The sequence below is a fragment of the Eschscholzia californica genome, unplaced genomic scaffold (assembly GCF_041429995.1).
Source record: "Eschscholzia californica isolate CP2 unplaced genomic scaffold, dmEscCali1.0.p SCAF_5, whole genome shotgun sequence".
Taxonomy (NCBI): domain Eukaryota; kingdom Viridiplantae; phylum Streptophyta; class Magnoliopsida; order Ranunculales; family Papaveraceae; genus Eschscholzia; species Eschscholzia californica.
In genome coordinates this window covers 11,412,892-11,439,442 of record NW_028238472.1, presented here as the reverse complement: position 1 = coordinate 11,439,442, position 26,551 = coordinate 11,412,892, and the positions used below count along the sequence as shown (strand labels likewise).

The window sequence follows — 26,551 nt, the reverse complement described above, 5'->3', positions numbered from 1 at the left end:
TTTTCTGTCAAATTTTATTTCATCATTTGTTCCGTGCTTTTAGATAGAGAAAGAGATTTTGACTATTAAAATATTTTATCTTTTTATTGTTAATTTTAAATATGAAATTATTATCAATATTGTCATTCGAAAGTTAATATATGATGATTTATTTAGTTTTTCTGAGAAAAATGTCTACTTACTAAAAGGACTAAAGTCCCTTTACTAATCGTGTCCCAATACACTAGAGACAGGTCCCTTTACCAAAGACCAATATATTTAATGCTGAACTGAGTGTCTCGGTCGTCCCATGCCGCGGCCAAGGCGTCCCAAGCCTTCGGTCGGCTGGCCTGTGCTTTTGTACGGGCGTCATTTTGCATTTTAGGAAATAAATTGAGTTGTGTTAATTGCATGAATAGACTTTTTTATGGAAATCAAAACAAAAATACGAACAAAATATTGATGTGAATACTAATAGATAAAATGACGGATTTTTATGAGTAGAAACCCATTTTTCTAAATCACATATGCAAAGTCGATTTTGTATAAAGCACAATATAAAACCATGTACATTTATATGAGCGGAAAAATCGTTTTGTAAGTCAAAATTCGGAACATCATGAAACAAAACATAACATTAATAAGGGTGATTATGAACGGAAAAGATATAAAAGGTCTGATACAAAATGTGTTTTGTAAAGAATACAAACAGAATTATAACGTGAAATGTGACATCAATGTGGTCCATGATGATTATATGTCTGCAAGAACTTTAACATGAAATGAAATTACAATATAAATGCATTATGTAACATCATTTAATAAAATTTATCACGCAAAACCAATTCTGCGTAATACAAAGTTTCTTTTGTGCACCTTAATTTTTCTAGACCAGTCAAAAGATCTTTTATATTGAAATGTTGACCCAAAATCGATATTGCAAAATGCAAAATCAATAATAACAAGAGAAATTTTTGGACAAAATGAATCGAAACACCATATGTCAAACATATGAAGTATTATGTTCTACAAAACACGTTTTGTAAGATGAACGATGCTCAATCGTAAAAAAAAAAAATCAGAGCTTGCATCAACATCCATATTAATGAGTTTTTGTTAAAAATATAATTTTGCTCTATAACAAAATGAGTTTTGTTACAAACAAAATATGTTGTGTATCTTGACAAAGAAGGAAGAAGATGATATAGAGAAAAAGAACAATAAGAAGAAGATGATTAGGAATAGGATGATGAATGAGAGAAAGCAAAATACGTTTTGCTTTATATAAAAAGCACAACATAACTTATTTTTAGAAGATGATGATAATGATGATGAATAGTATGAAGAAGAGCAATAAATATTTGTAAAAATTACTGGACAGATGAAGATGATGAATGGAGATGGTATGGAGCGGTTGGATTAGGGATTTATGTTTGAGTTTTGGGTAACCCTTTTTTTAGAGAGAGAAAGAACGGAGCTCTCCAAAACATATTGTTTCTAGAGAGAGAAAGTGAGGGAGTGATTATGAGAGATTTATTTGGGGTTTGTTCAAAAAGGATATTTTGAATTTGTATAGAGATGTATACTTTTGTACTAGATTTCCATTTTTTGTGGATTAAAATCCTATATAAATATTACGGTGACCTAAAAGTGGTATTAGGGTGGATTTTTTGACACTAAAATCAAAACTTATAATTTCATTTGAGGAATGATTCATTGAGCTCGAGTTCATACCTCACGACCATACCACTTTATTTTCTCTCTCTTTTTCCAATGCTTGTATCCATCAGGAAGAAGATTGATAGAATTATCAAAAACTTTTTGTGGGGTTCGACCGATAACAAGAGAAAGAATCATTAGGTTGCTTGGTCCAAAATATATATCAGCAAAAAGTCAGGAGGCTTAGGTATAAAATATTTGGAATTATTGAATCAAGCCTTAATCGGTAAATGGGATTGGAGATACAGGCAAGAGCCTCGGAGCTTATGGAGAAAGATCGATGGTGAAAAGTATAAGGGAAGAGCCTCCCTTTGGTTCCCTAGTGATAAAGAATCCTCTAAATTCTCGGGGCGATAGAGTTACATCTCTTCTATGATCCCAAGTATCTTAAACATACAAAACTAGAGATTAATAGGGGACTACAGTTAAGCTATTTGTTAGATGATTGGGCTGGGAGAGGACCTTCAAATCTAGATTTCCAACATTGTGGCGAGTCACCAAAAAAAAAATTTGCAACGGTTGAAGACAACTTAGGTGGTTCTTTTAGCGATGATGATGTAGATTTTGGCGGAAGCGTAAAACTAATAGAATTCTTTGATAAAACTAAGAAGAAACGATAATAAAAGAAGATAAACTGTAATAACTGTAATAATTAAAGGAAGAAGATGCAATCAATGAGAATTTTTGTATTTGATAATTCAATTCATGTTTTACAAAACATATTGGACTTCTCTTATATAGAAATTATACTTTCCTAGTTAGATTGAAATAAAGAAAAAAGATAACTACTAAGGATACTTTCCTTGATTGCTAGGACTCTTAAATATGGAAACCCCAAATCCTAAAACTGGAAACTACGCTAATGTAGAAACCTGGCCATCAGACCCACTAATACTATGGCCGAGAGGCCCAAGAGGGAGATGGTCGTCATCATACTCCCCGCTGAGGAAAAACTTGCTCCCGAGTTGGTGTTCTCATAGAGCGGTTCATCCGGATAATACGGGTAGATAATGACGACGTTGAAGGTGTTTGAAAGGTTAAATTCTGGTGGGAGATCGATAACAAAAGCATTGTCGTTGATTTTGGTGAGGATCTTGAAAGGACCGAATTTCTTTTGACCTAGCTTCTTATAAGTACCTGTCGGAGCTCGTTATTTAGAAATATAAACCATAACTTAATCGCCGACTTCGAAATTTCTATGAAATATTACGTCGAACTTCATCGTGTAGACGTAGGATATGGGACGCCAACGTGTCCGCGGTTGAGTCGAATTCTGGAATGGACGGTAGTTGAACGAGGTCCATCACATGCTTTGGTGGGGACGTGTATACGACGTCGAATGGAGCTTTCTTCGTAGTTTTATTGATAGTACTATTATACACAAACTCCGCGTGTGGAAGGGCCGTTTTCCAATTAATACCCTTGTCCCTAGTAATACAACGAAGTAAATTACCGAGTGAACGGTTGACTACCTCAGTTTGCCCATCGGTTTGAGGGTAACAAGTACTACCGAAGTTCAGTTTAGTGTTAAGTCGCTTCTACAAGAAGCGCCAAAAGTGTCTTTGGAACTTCACGTCCCGATCGGAAACAATACTCTCTGGTAACCCATGTAGACGAACAATCTCCCAAAAAAATAAATTCGCGATATTAGATGCATTGTCCGTCTTTTTACATGCAATGAAGTGAGCCATCTTGCTTAAACGATCAACTACAAACAGTATCGAATCTCGTCCCTTTTGTGACCGAGGAAGTCCAAGTAGAAAGTCCATTGACAGATCTTCCCAAATAGTAATCGAAGTCGGCAGAGGAGTATAAAGACCCGTATTCTGTTTTTTGCCTTTACTTGTTTGGCAAGTATAACACCTCTCTATAAGACGAGAAACGTCTCGCCTTAGCTTCGGCCAGTAAAAGCGTTCAGCTACTAAAAAGAACATTTTGTCTGGTCCGACATGTCCCTCATTATGTAGTTCACGTATAATGTGTTCGCGAAGGGAGGAATTGGGGATACACAACTACTGCCCGCGGAATAGATAACCTGAAGAATAAAGAACTCACCTGATGAACGGTTATTAGTGCAGTCGTCCCAAACTGAGCTGAAATCGGGATCATCTTTGTAGTGTACGTTGATGACTTTGAAGCCCGTGACGTGGACGGTCATCGTCGTGAGGAGGCTCGCCCGTCGGCTTAGTGCGTTGGCCACCGTGTTGGACGTTCCCGACTTGTGTTTAATCACAAAATTGAAACGTTGGATGTACGAAATCCATCTCATATGCATTGGGTCTGCCGTCCATTGATCGTTGAGTGTTTGTAACGCGTTGTGGTCCGTAAATAGGACAAATTCAACCCCGATAAGAAAACGATGCCAATGGCGAAGAACGCGATATAGCGCATAAAATTCAGACTCATATACAGTCCACGTACGCCTTGCTTCTCCTAATTTTTCGCTCATGAATGCGATTGGTTTTTTATGTTGGGATAGCACCACCCCAATACCGAGTCCGGAGGCGTCACACTTGACCTCAAAAAGTTTGGAAAAATCCGGGAAAAAGCCAAAACTGGTGCTGAACAAAGTCGTTGTTTAATCATATTAAAACTCTCTTCCTGTGGTTCTCCCCATAAAAATTTACCTTTCTTCAAGCAATCCGTTAGTGAAGCCATGACAGTACTGAAACATATCCCGTATAAACCGTCTATAGAAAGAGGTTAACCCATTGAAACTGCGAACCTCGGACGGGGAGGAAGGAGTTGGCCACTCTGAAATAGCTCGAGCTTTAGCATGATCGACCTTCATGCCATCTTTCCCGATAATAAATCCTAAAAAATAAACCTCATCTAGGAAGAAGTTACTCTTCGGAACATTCATGTATAAAGAATTATGACTCATTGCTTCAAAAACTCCCTGAATGTATTGGAGGTGGTCGTTTTTGGACTTACTAAAGATAAGGATGCCGTCGAAATATACTACCACGAATTTGATCAAGAATGGTTTGAGGACCTGATTCATGAAACGCATAAATATGCTAGGTGCATTAGAAAGACCGAAGGGCATGACTAGCCACTCTTAAAGACCTTCTTTTGTCTTGAAACCTGTTTTCCATTCGTCTCCTTCTCGAATCCGAATTTAATGATAACCTGTTTACAGATCGATTTTAGAAAATACAATAGCCTGTAAGGTGATCGAGCATATCCTCTAGCCGAGGAATTAAAAACCATATGTAATTGTGATCTTGTTGATAACTCTACTATCAACACAAATTCGCCAGGTTCCGTCTTTTTTCGGAACTAATAGTGTTTGAACCGCACATGGACTAAGACTTTCGCGAATAAACCCTTTATCTATCAATTCCTCAACCTGTTCTTGGAGTAACTTGTGTTCATGTGGACTCATCTTGTGATGGGGTAGTGATGTGACACGAGAATGTCACATTTGGAGAGCCTAACTTAGACTAATTAGTCCTTTTTGAGTGTTATCAATAATATTTTATGTGTTTTTCATGTTAGGTACTTATTTTGGAGTTAAGCATGTGATTGGAAATAAAAGTAGCGAATTATCACTATCATTTCATGTGCCGAAAATGAGAGAAAAAGACTTCAAGCAAATCAAATGACAAGTATAGTCAATGACGAGTCCGACGGTGAAAACGGTATTCAATTCGGAGTTCGGACGGGGAAGATGTGGAAGAAAGAAGTCCGAGGGTATTCTAGTCCTTTGTAAGAATTTGAAGATGTAGAGACAAGGATGGAGGCACTCTCTTGGTTTCTAAATCAAAGCCCAAAACCAAGTCCAAGCCCAAGAAATATTAAGAGAAGAAGAATTGGGTAGAGATTTTATAGGCACCCATTTGTGGTCTAAAGACTTAGTCAAGTTTGACTAAGTCTAGGGTTTGACTCAAGTTAGAGTAAGGGGTCAAAGGCTACTATTCATCTTCTTCTTCAATCATCTTTTAGCTTGGGCAAGAGGCAAGAGAGAGAAAGGGGCTAAAGGTGTTCTAGGTTTCTTGAGTTTGAGAGTTTGAAGAGGTGGAAAGAGAGAGGAGGTGCCGGCCAAGCTAGGCCGGCCAACACTAAGGCCGGCCAAAGCTTGGCCGGCTCGGGCTGGAACAAGCACGGGAGCAGCTGCGAACCAGCACCACTCGGACGGCCATGGAAGCTGCTCGGGACAGCTTCATCAGCAGCTCCGGACGCGACAAGCATCAGCTGTGGACGCGACCAGCAGCAGCTGTGGACGCGACCAGCAGCTGCTGGTGACGCGACCTGCAGCTCGGACGGCCTCCACTTTCTCGGAACAGCAGGGTACGGCTCGGGAAAGCTTCCCTTTGGCCCGGATCTAAGCTTTTGGACCGGAACTTCATCTTTTTGGCTGGATCTTGAAGCTTCTTTGGCCGAAAATATCTAGGGTTTCCGGCCACTTTCTTGGCCGGAAACCTTAGGGCTTTTACTCCCCATCATCTTGGCTAGCTTCCCATGTGGTTTGATTTGGTTTTGGGTTAGAAATTGTAGAGAGAGAAAGCTAGGGTTTAGCTTTAATGAAGGTTGAGTTCTAAATGGAGAAGATGATGGCGGTCGCTATGGGGAACCCAGAAAATTGCTAAGGGGAGATCGGCTGCAAATAAAAACTCATATTTTCCGACGATCTTAGCCTCGAACCACATCGAAAAAGGGGGATTCTCTCACCATTTCCTTTCCATTTCTTAGTCAATCACCATGTTTAGCTAACTTTAGTTTGTCGATTATATGAGATGAAATGTGATGAATTCGTGACTATGTTTAATATGATTTGATGTTTTGATTAAAAATTGATGTTCATTTATTTCGATTATCGTTTTGATCGTATTTTCATGTGTCTTGTCAAGCACTTCGCATAGTTAATAGACGAAACGAAGTATTCGATATCGATCGTAGTCTAAGTCATAATTTCATGTGTCTTGTCATGCACTTCACATAGTTAGGCGACTAGACGACACTTTCGATGACTCGGGATTAACCGATTTAGACGTTTGTTTGACTAAGTATGATCTCCGGATATACATAGTACTTAGAGACATCTACTTTAGGAGTCGAATATCGATTGTACCTCGACACATCAAATCGGACTACACATAGTCGTAGGTTTATCATTAGAGATTCCCGGACTTCGACACCTCTCTCACTTATTTGTTGCCCTAATCGAGTCTTATTGTCTCCCGACTCTTGTTCTTCCGAACTCTTCTCTCGAATCTCTCTCGCCTGTTTACATTGATTGTTTAGTTTTACTCGTTTCCTTCTCTTATTACTTATTCAATCTAAAACTCCCATTTATCTTTGTTGCATTTCCTATTTAGTCTAAGTTAGCTTTTAATATCTAGACCGAGGGATAAGACCCTTCGATATCCAAGCTACCTTCCTATCCTTGGATCGATCCCGGCTTTGCCGGATTACTACTTGATACCTCCGCTTGGGTGTGCAACCTTTTCGGGTGCATCAGGTAGGTTTGGTAGGTTCGTTCCTGGAATAAGGTCGATTTGGTGTTGAATATCTCGTAATGGTGGCAGTGATGGTGGAGAGGGGGACGGGATCAGGTCCTTGTACTCATCGAGTAAGGTTTGCACCGCGGAATTCGGGGGGAGACGTCCTTCGTTGCGAGGAGGAAGCCTCTCTTTGGTAGCGTCTCGGGTTGTGAAAGGGACGACTCTCCCTTCAAACGTTGTATCGGTTCGTCCGATAGTGGTAGGAGTGTAATTTTTTTTCGGGACCAAGCGAACTCGAAGGTGTTATCACGACAATGGTGAGTAGCGTCAACGTCGAAGATCCATGGTCTACCAAAGATAATGTGATAATTATCCATGTCTACTACGTCACAAATTATGGAGTCATGATAATGTGAACTGATTGAGAAAGAGAACGAACATTGTTGTTGTACGGACAACTCTATTTGAGTAGAGATCCAACCGATTTTGTATGGAACCGGGTGGTCGGTTGTTAGAAGGTTTAATACCTCGACTAAACGACGAGAAACCATATTTACCTCACTACCACTATCAATGATGAAATCAGACTTTGTTGTGAATTGTTAATCGTGATTTGAAGACCTTATTTCTTTCCGGATGGATTGTTGGTGGAAAAGAATTTGTCTCTTTTTGCTCAGGATTTTTAAAGCTCATGGTACCAGCTGATATAGATTTTGGTGGAAGCGTAAAACTAATAGAATTCATTGATAAAACTAAGAAGAAACGATAATAAACGAAGATAAACTGTAATAATTGTAACAATGAAAGGAAGAAGATGCAATCAAGGAGGATTTTTTTTATTTGGATAATTAAATTCATGTCTTACAAGACAGACTGGACTTCTCTTATAGAGAGATTATACTTTCCTAGTTAGACTCAAATAAAGAAAGAAGATAACTACTAAGGGTACTTTCCTTGATTGCTAGGACTCTTAAATATGGAAACCCGAAATACTAAAACTGGAAATTATGCTAATGTAGAAACCTGGCCGTCAGGCCCACTAATACTATGGCCGAGAGGCCCAAGAGGGAGATGGTCGCCATCAGATGATGCTTGAAATCTTCACTTATCTCGTCCGATTAAAAATTCCGAGATTGGTCTTCTCACTGTCCCTTTATACTACAACAGAAGCGACTACTACTCTCAACTCAATGGTAGATTCTCGAAAATGGATGCCTTCTAACAATGGATTTTCAGTCAAATCATTGTACCAAAAGCTAAAACAACAAGCAGCAGCATCCTCTCAATCTCAAGTTAAAATTCCAAAATGGTTTTGGAACAAGGTTATCTGTCAAAGGTCTCCTTTCTTTTATGGGCTAGAGTGTATAACACAGTCCCCACTATGGATAACATCATCAAAAAAGGCTGCACGGCTCCTAATAGATGCTCTCTTTGCAAGTCCAATTGGGAATCATCAACACATCTCTTCCTCACTTGCCCATTCACTTCTAAAATTTCGGAGTCGATTAATCCCTCCCAACATCTCATTACTAGAAATCAATTAATCTCTCAGGTTTTGACATAGTGGAATCCGAAGAAGGTAACAGATAGGAAATCTTTCATCTATATGTGCATACCTCTTGCCATTGTATGGGACACTTGGTTAGAGCGAAACAACCGATTAATGGAGAAAGATTATGATAAAGAAGCTTCCATGGAGAATATAATCACACAAGTGAAAAGCTTGATACATTATTGGTCTTGTAATCATGAACGGAGTAGTACAACTCCTTTTAGTCTTTATATTAGGAGTTGGGATGTCTTGAACATGCTTTAGGCCTAATGTAATTTCCCTTAGCTTGTTGTTGTTTTGGTGACGTGGTTGGTTAACTATCTTAGTTTCCACCATGGTTGTGTTTTTGTTCTTATCACTAATGAATCTATTTTACCTTCTCTAAAAAACATTCCATCATAAAAAAAAACAATCTATCTGCTAAATTAGGGTAAGATATGTGGGAGGTCAATGATTTCAACTTGGAGTAGTTCTCCTAAGAGAACAGTACTAGTTTCTTCAGAAACAAAATTTGATTTATGTGAATTTAAAGAAAATGTGTTAGAAAGTAATAATTTAACATCGCTACATAGAACCGTGCTAAGGAAAAAAAAATTGTCAATGACTAAGTGATGGTTCAACTAATAAAATACTACAGTTTGAATCCTTCTTTGTCTAGAAAGATCATTCTATAGTATTGTAGTACTAGTGGGATTTGTCGAAAAACTTTGTACTAGACACAATGGTATCCGAAAGACAAAAAAAAAAAAGAAAAAGGATATAATATATTATATAGTTATACACTTATACTACACTGAAATCAAAGCTTACCAAGAGACAAGAAACGATGAGTACAAAATGCAACCTCCATCTTACACAAATGAAAGGGATTTTGACAAAAGCTTTTACATATATATGGAAGAGAAGTAGACACATCTACAAAAAAAAGTGTACATGATGATGGACACTTATGGGCAATGGGTCCATCTTAGTTCTCTTCCTCTTTTCAAGTTTTATATACTTGATGGTAGCAGCCATTCATCACTTTCTTGCCCCAGTGGCCGAATTTAACTAGAAAAGTACATGTATAACTTACAATAAGTTTCTAACTTGTTTTTAATTAAGTAGAATAAGTGTTCTAATTGATCCTCTCCTTTCATTCCCTTGAAAACCTAAGTGGAGTTGGGAGAACTTCTTTCTTATTCTTTTATTATTAAAAATGAGAGAGTTTTGATTTACTTTTTTCTTGTTCGGCTGTTTTGATTAAGTTTATTGTAGTTAAATTGGTGATAAACAAAATATTTGATAATATTACTTATGAATTTTGAAATCACAATCTATCAGTTTTGTTAGAACTAAAAGTCGCGGAAGCTATCGAACCTATCCTAGAAATTGATCCGATTATGAAGATTAATCGAAAAGCTATGCCAAAATCAAATATGCGAACAGAATTTAACGAGGTTCGGCCTAAAGCCTACGTCCTCGGGCAAACAAGAAATCTTTATTGAAGGATAGATGAAGACGACCCACACAACCCGCAAGTTCGTCCCAAGATTGTACCGTATAGAAATTAACCTTCTATACTAGATCTTCGACGACCGAGAAATTAAACACCGCTCAAAACTATGAACAAAATTTCTCTCTCACTTGCTCTCTCTCTAGCTCTCTGTAAAGAAGAGTTGTTGTGTTTGTTGTTGTTGTTGATGTGTTAATAGATTTGAGTCAAGACCCCCTATTTATATAATAATATAAGCCGACTTTGTGAATCCAATTTAGAAACTCAAATTGAATTACAAACGGCCTCCTACTCTCACAAAACCGCCTCTTCAATTGGCTGCACCAAACCGCCACCAATTGTTAAACCGCCTCTTATAACTTTTAGAAACTGCCTCTTACAAGTTTTGAGTTGCAAACAACTGCTTGCTCAGTTGGTTGTGCATCTACTAAGAAAATCCAAAAGTCACAGATTCGATTCATGATGGAAGTGGAAATTCATCCTTTATTGATTTGTGTTAATAAAGTAAGAACAATGTAAAAGTAGAAATTAACGAATTAATTTTAGGCGTCATGTCAGTTACAGAGTTTATCCAGTTCATGATTTATCTGCATATTATATATTCATGAGGTATCCATGACATTAATGGATGTAATGATTCTTGGAGTCCCATATACCTGCACAGAGACTATTTCTTATGTTATAGCATTATTGACCAATCAATATTACAAATGTGACGAAGGGACATTTATCTTAGTCATCAACCCCATCTGCATAAGAGAGGTGGCTTGTGGTAAAAGGGGCTCACTAATATGTGAGAATGGGAGGTCTATTTTTACTGATCAAAGTTGAAAGAAGAAACTTAACTTTTATTGATTTTACTACTAATAGTACACATACAATATCTCGATATCTCTTAGTATCTTCACTTATCTTGTTTGAAGTAGCTTCTAAGAGATGAGATAGCTTACACAATCGGAACTAAGTTACAATTCATTTTATGGTAATCCTAGATAGCTTACGCACACTTCGACTAATCCACATGATTATGAGGTTTAGTAGCCAGAGTTCTTGGCAACCCAGACAACATTATCCTCAGGTAGAAAGTGACAGATTGGGACTGTTCCAGGCTTAACCTTAAGAAATCCAAAGGCAATGTGGTTCGGGTTCCACGCAGATGTATCCTTATGACAAACGGCGACTGCCTTTATTTTCGATCCGTCTTCGCCCACTAAAGGTACCACATAAGCAGAAGTTGAAAGTATTTCATGACAATAGAAAACTGCATAAAAGTAAGCCTCACCATGACAAACCACTGAATGTTCACCAACCATCTTTGTTGCTCCAAGAGAACCAATGTGATATTGTTGCTTCTTTGTTTCTTCAGTGTCCATCTCAGTGGATAATGCACTAACTTTAGAACCCAATTTTGAAGTAGTGAACCTGATCATCGATTCCAATGAAGTTGCACAATACTTCTCTTCTTTAGTTCCGGCCGGTGTTTCACATTCTTCAACTGTGTTCTTGAAAGCTTTACCTTCGATGGAGTTTGGGTTGATGGAGAATCTTTTCAAGTTTTCGGAGATCTTGTCAGAGTTGAAAGGGATAGTCTCTGAAATTTGTTGTGGTAAGAAAGGAGCTCCAGTAGTGGTTTTGACAAAGTGCAATGTCATGTTTGTTCCAGGGAGTAAATCCTTCTCTAAGAAAAAGAGTGCCATGCTTGGATCAATTTGGACTTCAGGTTTGGTTTCCATATATTCCCTTTGTCCAAGATTTGCATCAAGATTGTTATACCCAGCCCTTTGTCCCACTTTTGCACCAAGGTAAGATTTTTTCGACCCAACGTTATACTCCCTTTGCCCTAGACTTGCATCAAGATTGTTGTATCCGACCTTTTGTCCTAATTTTTCACCAAGGTAAGACTTTTCTGGTCCAATGTTGTACTCTCTTTGCCCTAGATTTGCACCAAGATTGGGTGTCTTTAGCTCAACGTTGTACTCTCTTTGCCCGAGATTTGCGCCAAGATCAGTTTTCTTTTGTCCAAGACTATACTCCCTTTGACCTAGACTTGCACCAATGTTGGACTTCTTTTGCTCCAAACTATACTCTCTTTGTCCTAAATTTACACCAAGACTATACTCCCTTTGTCCTAGATCCGCGCCAAGATTGGATTTCTGTTGCCCAAGACTATACTCCCTTTGCCCAAGATTTGCACCAAGATTTGACTTCTTTTCCCCCTGACTATACTCCCTCTGCCCTAGATTTGCTCCGAGATTTGACTTCTTTGGCCCAAGACTATACTCCCTTTGCCCTAGATTTGCACCGAGATTTGAATTCTTTTGTCCAAGACTATACTCCCTTTGTCCTAGATTTGCACCGAGATTGGACTTCTTTTGCCCAACACTATACTCCCTTTGTCCTAGATTTGCACCAAGATTTGACTTCTTTTGCCCAAGACTATACTCCCTTTGCCCTAGATTTGCACCTAAATTTGAATTCTTTTGCTCCATATTGTACTCCCGTTGGCCTAGATTTGCACCGAGATTTGACTTCTTTTGCTTCAAATTATACTCTCTTTGCCCTAGCTTCGCACCAAGATTATACTCTCTTTGTCCTAAATTTGCACCCAAATTGAATTGCTTCTGCTCGAGACTGTACTCCCTTTGTCCTAGTTTTGCTCCAAGATTGGACTTCTTTTGTTCTAGATTGTACTCTCTTTGCCCTAGACTCGAACCCAGGCTATACTCTCGTTGTCCCAAATTTGCAGCAAGATTAGACTTCTTCTGCTCAGAGTTGTACTCCCTTTGTCCGAGATTCGCACCAAGATTGAGTTTTTTCTGCCCCAAACTATACTCTCGTTGCCCTTGATTGGCACCAAGATTGTACTCTCTTTGTCCTAGATTCGCGCCAAGATTGAGTTTTTTCTGCCCTATACTGTACTCCCTTTGCCCCAAGTTAGTGCCAAGACTGTATTCTCTTTGGCCCATATTTGTTCCAAGGTTATTCTTGTTTTCTAAATTCATTCCATTCCCTGCAACAGTATAGAAACTCAATTGAAAATGACTGATAAAAGTGGATTTTGGGTTAGGAAAAAAATACTTGTTAAACTATCATTTGTTTACTTCATTCTATAATCTTGTTTTTTTCCTTTATTTTCTTTCTATTTAATAATTCCTTTATTGGGTCTATATGTCCATCTCATTGAACTTGTATGGGGTGAAAACTTTTAGTATTTTGTGCTTTGAAGTAGAAGTTCTAAAACATAAAAAAAATTTAAAACGATATTTGAAAGAAGTTTAGGGTTGAAGCAAACCAGTATGTGGTAGAAGTTCTCGAACTGCTTTCGGCATAGGTGTTGCGGGCAACACTTTTTGCCAGTAAATTTCAGATGGATTAATTGCGGCATTGCTTACTAGAACTCCAAACTGCAGATGAAAAATAAAATTATAATACTATCATTAACTCAATCCACTTTAATTTGTTTGCATTCTTAGAATCACAATGATATACCAATATGAGAAACAAAATCAAATTGTTGACTAATGAAATTACGCCAAGATAGGTGGTAGTTCAATTAAGTTTGTTTATGATATATATCTCTCTTAACTTCTAAGATAGCACTATAGAGTCTCTATAAAACCAAAAGTTGGATTAACTCATTTTTTACTCTTATTTTTCATGGACTAACAGAATACTATGATACTAAACAAATGTGTTAGAATACTATAGAGTCTCTTCTAGGCCAGCTAGAGAAATTACGAAGTTGTATATTTTTTGAAAATCATCGCACTTGCAACGATCTTTGAGGGAGGAGTAAAATAAGCTTAAGACAAATATAATCTAGTTACACTCAATAGAAAAATGAAAGCTTACCAAGAGACAAACAAAGATGAGGTTAAAATGCAACTCCATATTACAAGAATGTATAGGAACTTGATGAATAGAGAACACTTAGAAGTGATGAAAGCTTATATGAAAAATAAGTAAAGAAAAATGATGTATTTATAGGGAGAATTTAGATTCAAGTGGATATCCTAATTGATATAAAATATTGAAAAAGGACTGAAATTGAACAAGTAGATATCAAGAAGGTGCAGTGCATCAAAGATTTTGAGCACATCCCCAAGTGGAGGGTGGGTACTGATCAACATTTTGTAGCAGCCTGTCATTTTTTTGCTGCAGTGGCCAAAAGTAACTTGAGTAGTACATGCAGATAACTTAAAATAAGTGCTTTTAAGTTAATCCTTGATTCCTTCCCTTATCTTAAAAGAAAAGTTGAGTGGATTTCTAGTTAATCCTTCATTCCTTTCCTTTATCTATTAAGAGTGTGCTTTAGTAGGTTAGAAAATGTAATCTTTTCTATATTTTGCTCTCATTGTTTTCTAATTAAGTGAGGGATTTGTACACAATTGTTTTGGTTGTGAAGGGTGAATTCTAGTAGACTCAGTTCACTATGATTCAATGTTTGGAAAATCTATTTATACAACGGAATCATTTAGAACAAGTTCTCCACCATTTAATGCATGTTATTTTTCTTTTAAAATGCGTCTATCCACCCTAACACACTCTGAGTAATCACTTCTCGATCTCCTAACATCGGCGGCTGCTATATCATTATTTAATCAAAATAAACAATAATAGAGAGAGCCAGTTAGTGAAGGGGAAAAGAGAGAGAGAGAGACAAAGACGGAACGAACGTCTGATAAAAGCATAACTAAGTGACGATGTAAAGAGACAAAGGTGTGAAGGGAGAGAAAACGTGGGGGATCGACGAACCAAAGAAAAAATAATAATAAAAATGGAGGAAAGAAACAAAGTAGTAACAAATGGAAGGAAGATAATGAAGAAATCCTTATTTTATAAGATGGACATTCCCAGCTGACAATGAAGACTGTAGAAATGGCCATTTGTGCCTACTAGTAAGTAGATAGATTGCCATCCTCAGTTTATTTTAACTAATGGAGTATTTATGATAGAGTAATGCTACCAAAAGTTACAAGTTAAAATTGTATAATTATTATCAATTTATGGAAAATCAACGGTCTTCATTTCAGAATCAACTCTCTATCTCTTGATGATTTTTTTTATTTTCAATAAACAATTTGATTCTTATTTAGGTTTAGGTATGTCTACTTTTGTAGTCTCTTCTATTGTCTTCTTTATCAACAAAATGTTATTAACTATATTATTGTCTAAAACTTATGGAGGTCCATAGTTGGCATCATTTTGTTGGTTTTAGTTTGTGATTGTCCCTGACAAGATCGTGGTTTTAGATCATCAAAGATATTTTGGGCATAACATTCGGGTAAAAAGATTCACTTCGTGGACAATTTTATTTTGAGTCCAAAAATCAACTTTTTTTTTTGTACTTCCTAATCTTTATCTTTACCGTTACTTCCGCAACCACCTACCACCATAAATATTTTTTGGATTTTCATTTCAAGTTTTTTCACTGAAAGTGGCGTTGGGTTAGAAAACAAAAGAATTCATCAAGGTAGCTTATCAGAAGTACCAATCCTATATGTTGCATTACTAATTGGCCCGAAGCTACCACTTTTTTTTTTATCTTTTTCTTTATTGTTTCAGTAATCTCCCTCTCCCTAATTTCTCTTTCTCTCTAATTTTTTTCTAACTAATCTCTCTCTCTCACTATCTCCCTCTCCTTAATCTCTCTCTCTGTAATCTCTCCCTCTCTCTCTCTCTAATTTTTCTCTTTCATCTCTCCATAATTCCGGCGAAGGGGAGGAGCCCCTTCGTCGGAATAACCAGACCTTGAAGGTCTGGTTTCAAAGTGAAACCAGACCCTGATTTGGTCTGGTTTGATACCAGACCGAGATCTGGTTTTAACCAACCAGACGAGATCTAGTTGGTTAAAACCAGATCCCGGTCTGGTATCAACCAGATCTTCAAGATCTGGTTTTACTCCCCTTCGCCGGAATTATAGAGAGAGATGAGAGAGAGAGAGAGAAAGAAAGAGAGAGAGAGAGAGAGAGAGAGAGAGAGAAATTAGAGAGAGAAAGAGAGAGAGAGAAATTAGAGAGAGAAATTAGAGAGAGAAAGAGATGAGAGAGAGATAAATTAGAGAGAAAAACATATGAGAGAGAGAGAGAGAGAAAGAGATGAGAGAGATAGAAAGAGATGAGAGACAGAGAAATTAGAGAGAAAAAGAGATGAGAGAGAGAGAAATTAGAGAGAAAAAGAGATGAGAGAGAGAAATAAGAGAGAGAAAGAGATGAGAGAGAGAAAAAAAGATGAGAGGGAGAAAAACTATGAGAGAGAGGGAAATTAGAGAGAGAGGGAGAGAGATTAGAGAGAGAGAGGGATTAGAGAGAGAGAGATTAGAGAAAGAATAGTGAGAGAGATAAAAAATATTTGAGAGTTGCCAGAAAATTTGGTTGGTCGGCGACCTTCATCGGAGAAGATGATGAGATGGCTAGATATATGATGTGGAGGAGAGAGGCGATGAAATGGAGGAGAGAGAGGGAGAGATGAGGTGTTGTTAAAAAAATTTTATATGTATTCCATTTTGGCCCCCTGAGTTTTTCTAAAGTAGCTATCATTTTTTTGAAATTGATCCAAATTTAAAAGGGGGTCAATTTTGAATTTAGAAATCATTCTTATAAGAAAGGTAAATATGGAAACAAGAATATTAATCATAAAAGTTGACTGACGGTGTTAAAAAAAGGGGATCATATTTGAATTTACAGAAAACATGGGGGCATAAAGGAAGCTGGTCACAAACTAGGAGGCCAAAAAGGAAATAACTCGCATAAATATATATATATATATATATATATATATATATATATATATATATATATGTATGTATCTCTTATTACTCTGTAAGATAGGAACACTTCTTTTTCTTCTAAGTCGGTAGGTTTAGGTAGGCTTCGTTTCTAACTTTCTATGGTTATTTTTTTTTTTTTTGAGAATCGACAACGATCTACGTTAGTCGTTACAAGGCGTTGATACATCATGAAGATGTGATAAGCACGATAACCGCCTAATTTAAACCATAATGGAAGAGGTTTAAAGACCGAAAATGTGAAAGAGGCCCGACAAATTTATTATATTGTTTACTATATATATTGCCTAAATTATATGGGATAAATGTTGATGGCAAACTGCTTCCACCGAGACTTGATCTCACGAGCTCATGAGTTTAAGAGGGGCGTCCAACCGCTGCACCAAAGGGTGGTGGACTCTGATTAATTTGATGCTTGCCATTTTGTGACATTTTGACAGACTTATTTGAGTTACAACAAGTGAACTTTGAAAATTCGTCATAATCAAATCCAGAATTTCTTTTAAAGTTCTTATACTATATTACAAAAAATTTATTCATCCTTTCATTTGGTCCATCCCCCGGCCCTCTATGTATTGTGACGAATTTTCAAAAATCTGGCGGGAGGCTTAATTACTTTAGATGAAATCTTTCACAAATCTAGGCGGGAGGCTTAATTTTCGCCAAAACTTTATCCAAAATTTTCAAAATTTGAACGAAATAGGGAAGAATCATCGGGTTTGAGAAGGCTTTAGAGAGAGAAACAAAATGAAACAAAGTATTTTGTGGGATTTAGAGATATTTATAAAGATTTTGAGAGATTTGGGGGTTTAATTAACGTCAAATCCAGCCTGGGAATTAAATGCTCCCTCTCCATCACCCTGACAACACGTCATAAAACAACAGGAAACAAGAGTGTTTCCATTGGAGGGGTAAAACAGGTATAATTTTTTTGAAAAACAGAAAACTCTTAGCTGCCCCTGACATTTGGACCTAAAACGCATTTCAGTCCGAATTTGGGCTGAACGCGTATTGATGGGGCAAAAATTTGGGCCATTCCCTCATTTTTTTTTCCTTAGAATACTCCATTTCACGGATGAGGATGTTTATGTAATTATGAGTGAAAATGTCCATGGTATGACCATAGTTTATGCATGACCATATATTTTTTTCTTTTCTTTTTTTGAGAAACTGACCATATCTCTTTGTGCCTCAAATGTATGAACACATAATTTCAAAAAAAGAAAAAAAAAGAATGAACACATAAACCGTTTTGATTGACACATGGACCATTGTAACTCATTCTAAAGTAAGTTAAAGTCTATTTACAGATTTTACACTATTGTAATATTTAGGGACAAATATCTAAATAACCTAAATATTTTATGAAGGGTATTCATAAGCCACATGTGTGGTTTGCACGTGAACTACTTAACTGATACTTAACGAAAAAAATCTAAGATGGGCGTCAACGCCATACATATTTTTCATTTTAGGGGTGTAGTCCTAATATCGCTAAATAGTTGGGGGGCAATGTCTAAATAACACATCTTTATTTTGTTTATTGCTCCATAATTACATAGGACATACTTTGGAGATATTTCACCTCCACAAAAGCTCGAAAGTGTGACATTTGAGGCGCAAGAGGTGTGCAACTTACTGAGGCAAAGACTCATTTGTTGAAGGTTGCAGGAGCTTCAAAATAATCTCTGAGAGTCTAAAATTTTAGGGAGAAAAATCGTAGATGTCCACAAACCCCTTCTTCTTCACTTCGCGTCGGTGGTCTGCGAGAAGTAGTTGAGAAATGACCATTGCACCTTCTTCTCACACCACTACCATGTCCGACCACCACAACCATCTTTCTCTTTCTCTCAAAACCGCAAGAGTATCTAAAAGAATTTCACCCAACTTCTAGAAACCCCAAAGTCGCGACATTTGTGGAAACATTACTCAAATCATCTATTAAAATAAAACTGCTCAGTCGGTTGCCTTCTATTTTTGTTGGGAGTTTGATAAAGATTTTATCAAACTACTGATATAAAATCATCTTCATGTAAATCGACTCAAAATAGAAGGGTACTACTGTCAATAATTATATATTGTTAACATATCAAACTCCGTTACCGTCTCCCTAAAATAACTACTACCCCACGTATCTTGACCTCCCATCCACGTGTCACCTAATTGGAAAGATAGATGCTTCACGCGGTCATTTAAGTAGCTGCCCTTAATCTTCTCCACTCACCCTCAATTTTCTCCACTCTCGCGGTTAATATCTACTATATCTTTTAAATTTTAAATCTTAAATACTAGATAAATCACTTGTCCTCTCTTTCTCTCTTGTTTGATTTACAATCATCTCTCTCCATTCCTAAAGCCCTAATAAGACTTTATGTTTAATGTCTCACCCTCTCTGTGTTCTATTTTTTCTAAAATTTAGGTTTGATTGTGATTGTACATTTCAGATTTGATTCCATTTCTTTGTGCACTTATTGTGGTTTAATTCAACATGTACTTCTCACTCTGTCTGTGTATTAATTCACAAACGTTAGCTAAAATAAATCTACTGCGTCTTACTAACACAGTGAAAACCTAGTTTATTAGTAAGACGGACGAAGGGAAACCCCTTCGCCGGAATTTTTAGAGAGAGAGATGTGTGAAAAAAAAAAAGTTATTTTTTTAAGTTTGAAGGTGACGTGGAGAGAGATGAGTGGTGGAGAGGGAAGTGAGGTGGAATTTTGGTTATTTTATTTTATTTTGAAAATACATTAATATGATGGGTAGTTATGACATTTGTCTGAAAATAGGGGACCATATTTGAAGTTGTTCACAAAGTAGGGGGCCAAATAGGAATTAACTCTAAAATAAATAACTATGAAAGAGAACCAAAGGTCATCTAACTTGGCTTATCTTTGATGGAAGCATGGAACACTACATTTCAAGTTTAAAATATGTGCATTTCAACAAAAAAAAAAAAGTTTAAAATATGTGGATATGTTATAAAATAATAATTTGGAAAATTGTAGTCATTTATATCATTGTTCAACCGCTTATATGCGTTTTTTGGAATCTAACTAATCACCTAAAGAATTTTTTTAACATAGATGTCAAGAGTTATTACATTCATTTCATGGCATTCATACATCTTGAATTCTACGTCTATCATGAATCGATATAACTATCACCTTCAAAGACACGTAGAGCTTTAAAGGAATGTAAAGAATCTTGAGGGCATCGTATCAAGACTAAAGCCAATTTATTCATATTTATTATGTACAACCATAAATATATAATATAATATCTAGAGACATTATGAAATAAGTCTTATAATTGTTATCTTCAATGACATTTTCGACCAAAAGGACATGTAGAGACCTTTAAGGGTATCATATGGGGCCTAAAATCCCATTATTCATGTGTTTAATTTATTTTATCCTTGTCAACTCAAGTTCAATAAATCGTGAATTTCTAGTTATACTAAAAATTGAATCTGAGTCTTTCGAATTTCAGAGTGGATGTCCACCAAGAAGTGGTGGACTACATTCTTACTTGCACTATTTATTTATTTTTGCTCACCTTGTGCATGTGCGGTAGAACTCCAACAAGTCTTTTTTTTTTTTTGGCAAAGAGCTCCTACAAGTTAGTGCAATATAGTACACAAAATTGATTAGTTAGGAAGAAGATCAATTATTGGTTTGAATAAGACTACTAATTGGATGTCTTTCATTTCAACAAAAACAATTGGATGTCTTTCACCACTCACAAGAGAAATCTAGGTTAAGATCTTATTATTTCAAAAAAGAAACTCTCTTTATCCATTATATTTTTCATTTTTTCTTATGATTCTCTCATTTTCTTGGCTAATTGGTTTATAGTAATATCGGTAGTAAGCAGGGACGGATCCAGGATTTTCACTTAGGGGGTGCAGATTTATATACTTAAATTTTTCAAACACAGTAATTAACAAAATATTTATATTTATTAATTATATAATACATCAACGACTAAAAACGTAATTGACCTCTACGAGAGTTCATAATTTGAAATGTTCGCATAATCGTCTCATTGTCAATTTCACTTAAAACTTCTTTTTCAATAAAGACTACTAAACTATTATTCAGCCACGGATCACTCATTTTGCTTCTTAAGCGTGTTTTAACTAGCTTTATAGCTGAAAAAACTCTTTCAAATGAGGCAGTTGCAATGGTCATTTGCTCTTTTATAGAAATATCTCGTGCTTCATCAATCAAAATAGAGAAGGAAGCATCACCAAGATTACTAATAATCCACTTAATAGTTTCATATGCACATGAGTAAGCAATATCTTTTTCAATATTAAGAGCAACCAATTTTAAATTTCCAGCAGCATTATCAAATGTAACTGCATAAATTGCTGGACAATTCCGAGCAAGAAGCTTTAACTATTTAATGAAATTACCTGGATTTTGTGAAGTCTCAGATTCGTCATTTTCGCGAAATGCCAATCCTTGTTCCAATAGATACCGAACAACCTCTATGGCATCGTTGAAGTTTGTAGGGGTTTATGGTAGATGAATTGAAGTTTATAGGGTTTAGGGGTAGTTGAATTGAATTTTATAGAGTTTATAGTATATGAACTGAAGTTTGTAGGGTTTTATGGTAGATCGATTGAAGTTTATAGGGTTTAGAGTAGTTCAATTGAATTTTACAGAAATTTAGGATAGTTGAATTGAATTTTATAGGGTTCTTGGTGTTGAATTGAAGTTTGTAGGAGTTTATCACAGGTGAATTGAAGTTTATAGGGTTTAGGGTAGTTGAATTGAATTTTATAAGAATTTAGGATAGTTGAAATATTAAAAGTAAAAAGTACTTCAAAGAGTGGGTTTCGAACCCAGCACCTTACCCACCAACGACCAAAAACATAAGGCCTCGACCATTGAGCCAAGTTCTACGTTATGTCATCAATACACACGGTTGGGTATGTAAAGGGTGTAAACATGTAAATGTAAAAAACCACTCCAAAATGCTAATAGATGGATTCGAACTCGGGACCACCCATTCCTAACACCAGCCCCTCACCCACTAAGCCAAAGTCGTTTTTGTGTTAGCTAACTACATCAGATGCTATATATTATTAACGTATATACATATTAAAAGGAAAAATTATTACTACTATATTATTTTTTCGAGAGGATCCATGGGGTGCGGCCGCACCCCCTCGCACCCCCATGGATCCGCCCCTGGTAGTAAGTATAGTAAGGGGAATAGGGGAGAAATTTGGAGAAATAGGTCGAAGAGTGATCAATTCTACATGAAAAAGTTTGTTTAAGAGGTGAGTTTTTTCAACACGTGTGTGAATTGATCATCAGCCCCTTTCGACACCAGTGTGGGTTGTGAGAATAGTTCCACATTGGTGATATCTAGCCACCAAGAATATAATATCTAGGTCCTCTCTCTACTCATTGTCAATTGATTTTGAGTTAGATGACCATAAACTTAACATAGTATCACTGCTAAGGTCACACGTGATAGGCTTAAAAGCCACAAGTGTTCCACTTCACCCAAAAAAAAACGTGTTAGGCTAACCACGCCACACGTGAAGGGCGTGTGAGAATAGTTTGGCATGGAAGAAGGGTTATCTAACAACCAAGAATATAATGTCTAGGTCCTCTCCACTCATTGTCAATTGGTTTTGAGTTGGATGACCAGAAATTTAGCATGGTATCAGAGCTAGGGTCACACGTGGTAGGCTTAAAAGCCACACGTGTTCCACGTCACCCGAAAAAAAAACACGTGTTAGAATAGCCACGCCACACGTGAGGGGGCGTGTGAGAATAGTCTCACATGGGAGAAGGACTATCTAGCAACCGAGAATATAATCCATAGGTCCTCCGCATTTGTGGTCAATTGATTTTGAGTTGGATGACACAAAACAGTAGATTTATTAATTTACAAAAACTTACATTTGACATTTCAACCCAAAGTGTGATATACATGATCAATAGCAATTACAAACATCTAATCAACAACGGAATCTAAAAAATCAAGAAAAACTTGATTAAAGTAAATTAATAAATCTAGAGAAAATGCTAATGAAGTACAAAACTTCATTAGCATCCCAAATCTCTGTAAAAAACTTCAATAATAACTCTATGATGATAAGATGAATTCAAAGATAGAAAACACTTCAAAAGATTTTCAAGATCTTTAGCTTCAAATATTTCTTTCTCTATTATCATTTCCACCATTGAAATAAGATTCATCAGAGTACCTTAATGTACATATATCATACCATAAAATTGCTTCTTTAGTAGTTGAACACCTTTTTTTTGTCTCTTTAGTTTGTGTATCAACGCAGCCTTGGCATAATTGTGATGTACCCTGTACACTGATAAGATCCATAAACGATGTACAGGTTGCTGTCGGAAGTTATGTTATAAAATCCATGGTTGATTTTTGTAGTGTTTGTTGATGAAGGTAGAGAAAGAAAAAGATTCTTGAGGTCGATTTATAAGTACTATTAGCAATGAAGTTATCGCGTAAACATAAATGATAAATATACATGAGCACAATTTGTGCAGTTGTTGTAAGGCCATGGAGTTGTGAGAGAATCCAAATGGATGAGAGAGATGAGAATAATAGTTGGATATGACGCTTTCTGTATTTTTTCCTTCTAGCTTGAGGTAAGGAGCATATATATAATATGTAATGAGTTGAACTAATTAATGAACATGTTGAAATTTGGACCTCAATGTTTAGGTGAGGTTGTTCCAAAAGAAAAATTTAATGTGGTAGGGAGTGTTAGAAGGATTTGCTTAATGGGTCAATGTTAGTGGTATTGAGATGAATAATTTATCAAATAATGGATCAAAACATTTAAAAATATTATATTTAGTTTATAATTGTTTTTTATAAAGTATGTGTAGTAGAGTTCAGGAAGAATTCAACGTGTTGTATCTCGATCTTGGTATTCCACATATTTGATAGATATCATAGAATTTCTCCGATTCATCTATCACATAACGTGTCTTTGTTAAAGGCATTCTTGATCAAGTAACAAAACAACTAATTGAAATTTCATCTGGTGACCAAATTCCCTATTATGTCTTCGAGAAAATCTAGTCAACTTTCTTCAAAATTGTACCAAACAACCCTATCTAGTTTTATGTTATATTACATAATTTCACATTTATTTACTTTCATTTAAGAAACTATGTAAGAAAAGCCCAAGATTTGGGCCCAAATACGAAAAAAACCCACTCGGGAATAATAATGTAAAAAAACCCAATTTTGAAACTGTTGGGAACACTTTTGAAACTGTGACAACATATATAATTATGTTCTTAATTATGTGTGAACAAAAACAAATTTGTTCATACATTTACAAAATTGTTGAGAGCAAATACAAAATTGTTGAGAGCAAATTGTGTTTTGTTCAGAAATTTTCATAAATGTTTTGTAATTTCAAATTTTGGGTTTTTTTTGCATTATTATTCCGGGTTGGGCTTCATTTGATATTTTAACCCGAATTTTGGACCTTATAATTTTCCTCTCTTCATTTAACTAGACATGTTTGCAAGAGCAAGAAAGCTTCATGTAGAGGAGGTCAATTTTCATGGCCTATAAAAATCTAATTTATTCTTATATCTACATCATTTTTTTTCCATATCTTGACTGAAATACTTTGAAAGAACCAAGAAACCAACCAAGAAAGGAGATCTAAGAGCATTGTTGACCCGACCAAGAAAGGAGAAGTAGCCAATTGCACAACTTAATTTTCTATAGTTCTAAACAACCAATAAACAAAAACTAAGAAAATTATGGTTACCTAGGTTATAGTTCTGTAATTGACACCTCGTTGATACTCACCGCCGCCTCTATTATTGATTTATCAGACACAAAATATTAAGGTTGTATGGGAACTGGAAGAGTAGCAGAATTGCTATCGAGCATCAAAATCGTCGATGGCATTGTTGGTATGTGACTCTGAGAGCTTTATCATCTTGAACACATAATAACACAATGTGGATGCATCTCATAACTTCTCTTGTCGAATTGTTATCTCGCATTATTGGATCCAGACATTATAAAAATGTCTCATTATTCCAATGTTTCCATGCCTGTGATAAATTCCCAGGTACTCAAGAGACCCGACATATAAATCAAGTATTCAGTGTTTCAATTTGACATAATCATACTAACATGATTGAGAAGATCTTGAGCTTTGCCTTATCTTTGTTTAGGACGGCTATCACAACGTTCATCGTTGGTTGTCTCGAAGAATTGTTTGACCTTAGTACTTTGACGGAGTAACCCTCATAACAGTCATAGTTCAAGCTTTGTAACGAAGTAGGAGTTGTCTAGATTTTTAAGTGAAATTGACCAACCTGTCTATCGTCAGAAACTCTGGCAGAGAGGTTCGCAGAGGCAGAAACGATGTCTGAATCCGAGAGCGAAGAAAGTGTCAACGTCATAGCTGGGGGACCGACTCGGGTAGAGGACAGAAGCAATAAATGATGACGAAAAAACAAAGAAGTCATAACGATACATGATGAGGTTTCACCTCCTGTGATTTTTACTGATGATGACCTGAGACGGGTGATCACGCCCCACGCGGACCCCCTGGTGATAACAGAGTTGGTCGCTAACTGGAAAATAGGGCGCATTCTAGTCGACACCGGGAGTTCCACAGAGATCATAAGCCGGACATGCCTCCAGAAACTCCAGGTTAGAGCGCATCACACCGAAACCTATGATCATTGTTTAACAGGTTTTGGCGAAGACCGAGTACGAGCTGGGGGAAAGGTTGCCTTACCCATACTCATCAGGGAAGGGGCGACCAGTAGAGCACTGATGCTAGAATTCGTGATCGTCGACGAGCTGCATGCATACAATATTATCCTAGGAAGGAATTTCTTGAGAGAATTACGAGCGGTGATCTCAATGAACCACCTAGCTATGAAATTCTCAATCTCGGGATCGAAACTCGTGGGGACAATCAAGGGAGACCAGGCGGCCGCAAGAGAGTGCTACGCTGTCTCGGCTCGGCACTGTCGACGACAAGTAGTCGTTCCCACCCTTGTGAGCACCGGAAAAGTCACCGACTCTAATCGCACCATGAACATGCAGGAGTAGCGTCACTAAGGTCATTATGTACATATATTATCTTAGCCGTTAGGCAAAAAAAGGTAGCACTACTAGCTACGTATTTTATCTAAATATATACATAAATACTATCTTAGCCGTTAGGCAAAAAAGGTGGCACTACTAGCCACATATTTTATCTATATATATATACATATTATCTAAGCCGTTAGGCAACAAAAGTAGAGCTACTCGCTACGTGTTTTATCTGGTAAAATAAAATATTTAAAAAAAAAAAAGATATAAAAAGAGGAGTCATGCTTAAACTCATCTCGCTCTGAATCGAGCAGGTAGCCCTGCTAGCAAAAGCCACGACCAGGGGACCTAAAGGTAGCCTTGGTAGCGAAAGCAACAACCAAGGGCCCTAATTTAAAAACAGCCTTGCTAGCAAGAGCCACCACCAGGGACAGGATAGCCTCAGTAGCAACGGCGACGACCGAGGGCCTAAGGAGCAGTCCTAGTTAAACTGA

General features: G+C 36.7%; 1 protein-coding gene across 1 annotated transcript; it reads right to left on the bottom strand.

Moving 5' to 3' along the window:
• Positions 1 to 11,019: 11,019 nt before the first annotated feature.
• Positions 11,020 to 14,342, bottom strand: LOC147537052 (uncharacterized). The gene is made up of 3 exons (XM_086641614.1): positions 14,045 to 14,342; positions 13,485 to 13,596; positions 11,020 to 13,202 (listed from the first exon to the last, which is right to left on the bottom strand). The coding sequence occupies exons 1-3, from the start codon at positions 14,081 to 14,083 to the stop codon at positions 11,227 to 11,229; spliced, it is 2,127 nt and encodes a 708-aa protein (XP_086497740.1). The 5' UTR covers positions 14,084 to 14,342; the 3' UTR covers positions 11,020 to 11,226.
• Positions 14,343 to 26,551: the final 12,209 nt, after the last annotated feature.

Bases quoted from the DNA above. Each gene is read 5' to 3' on its own strand.
- LOC147537052 (XM_086641614.1), bottom strand. From the start codon at position 14,083: ATGGAGTTGCATTTTAACCTCATCTTTGTTTGTCTCTTG. The intron at 13,597-14,044 runs GTAAGCTTTCAT...TTTCATCTGCAG, and splicing joins TCATCTTTGTTTGTCTCTTG to TTTGGAGTTCTAGTAAGCAA. The intron at 13,203-13,484 runs GTTTGCTTCAAC...ATACTGTTGCAG, and splicing joins AGAACTTCTACCACATACTG to GGAATGGAATGAATTTAGAA.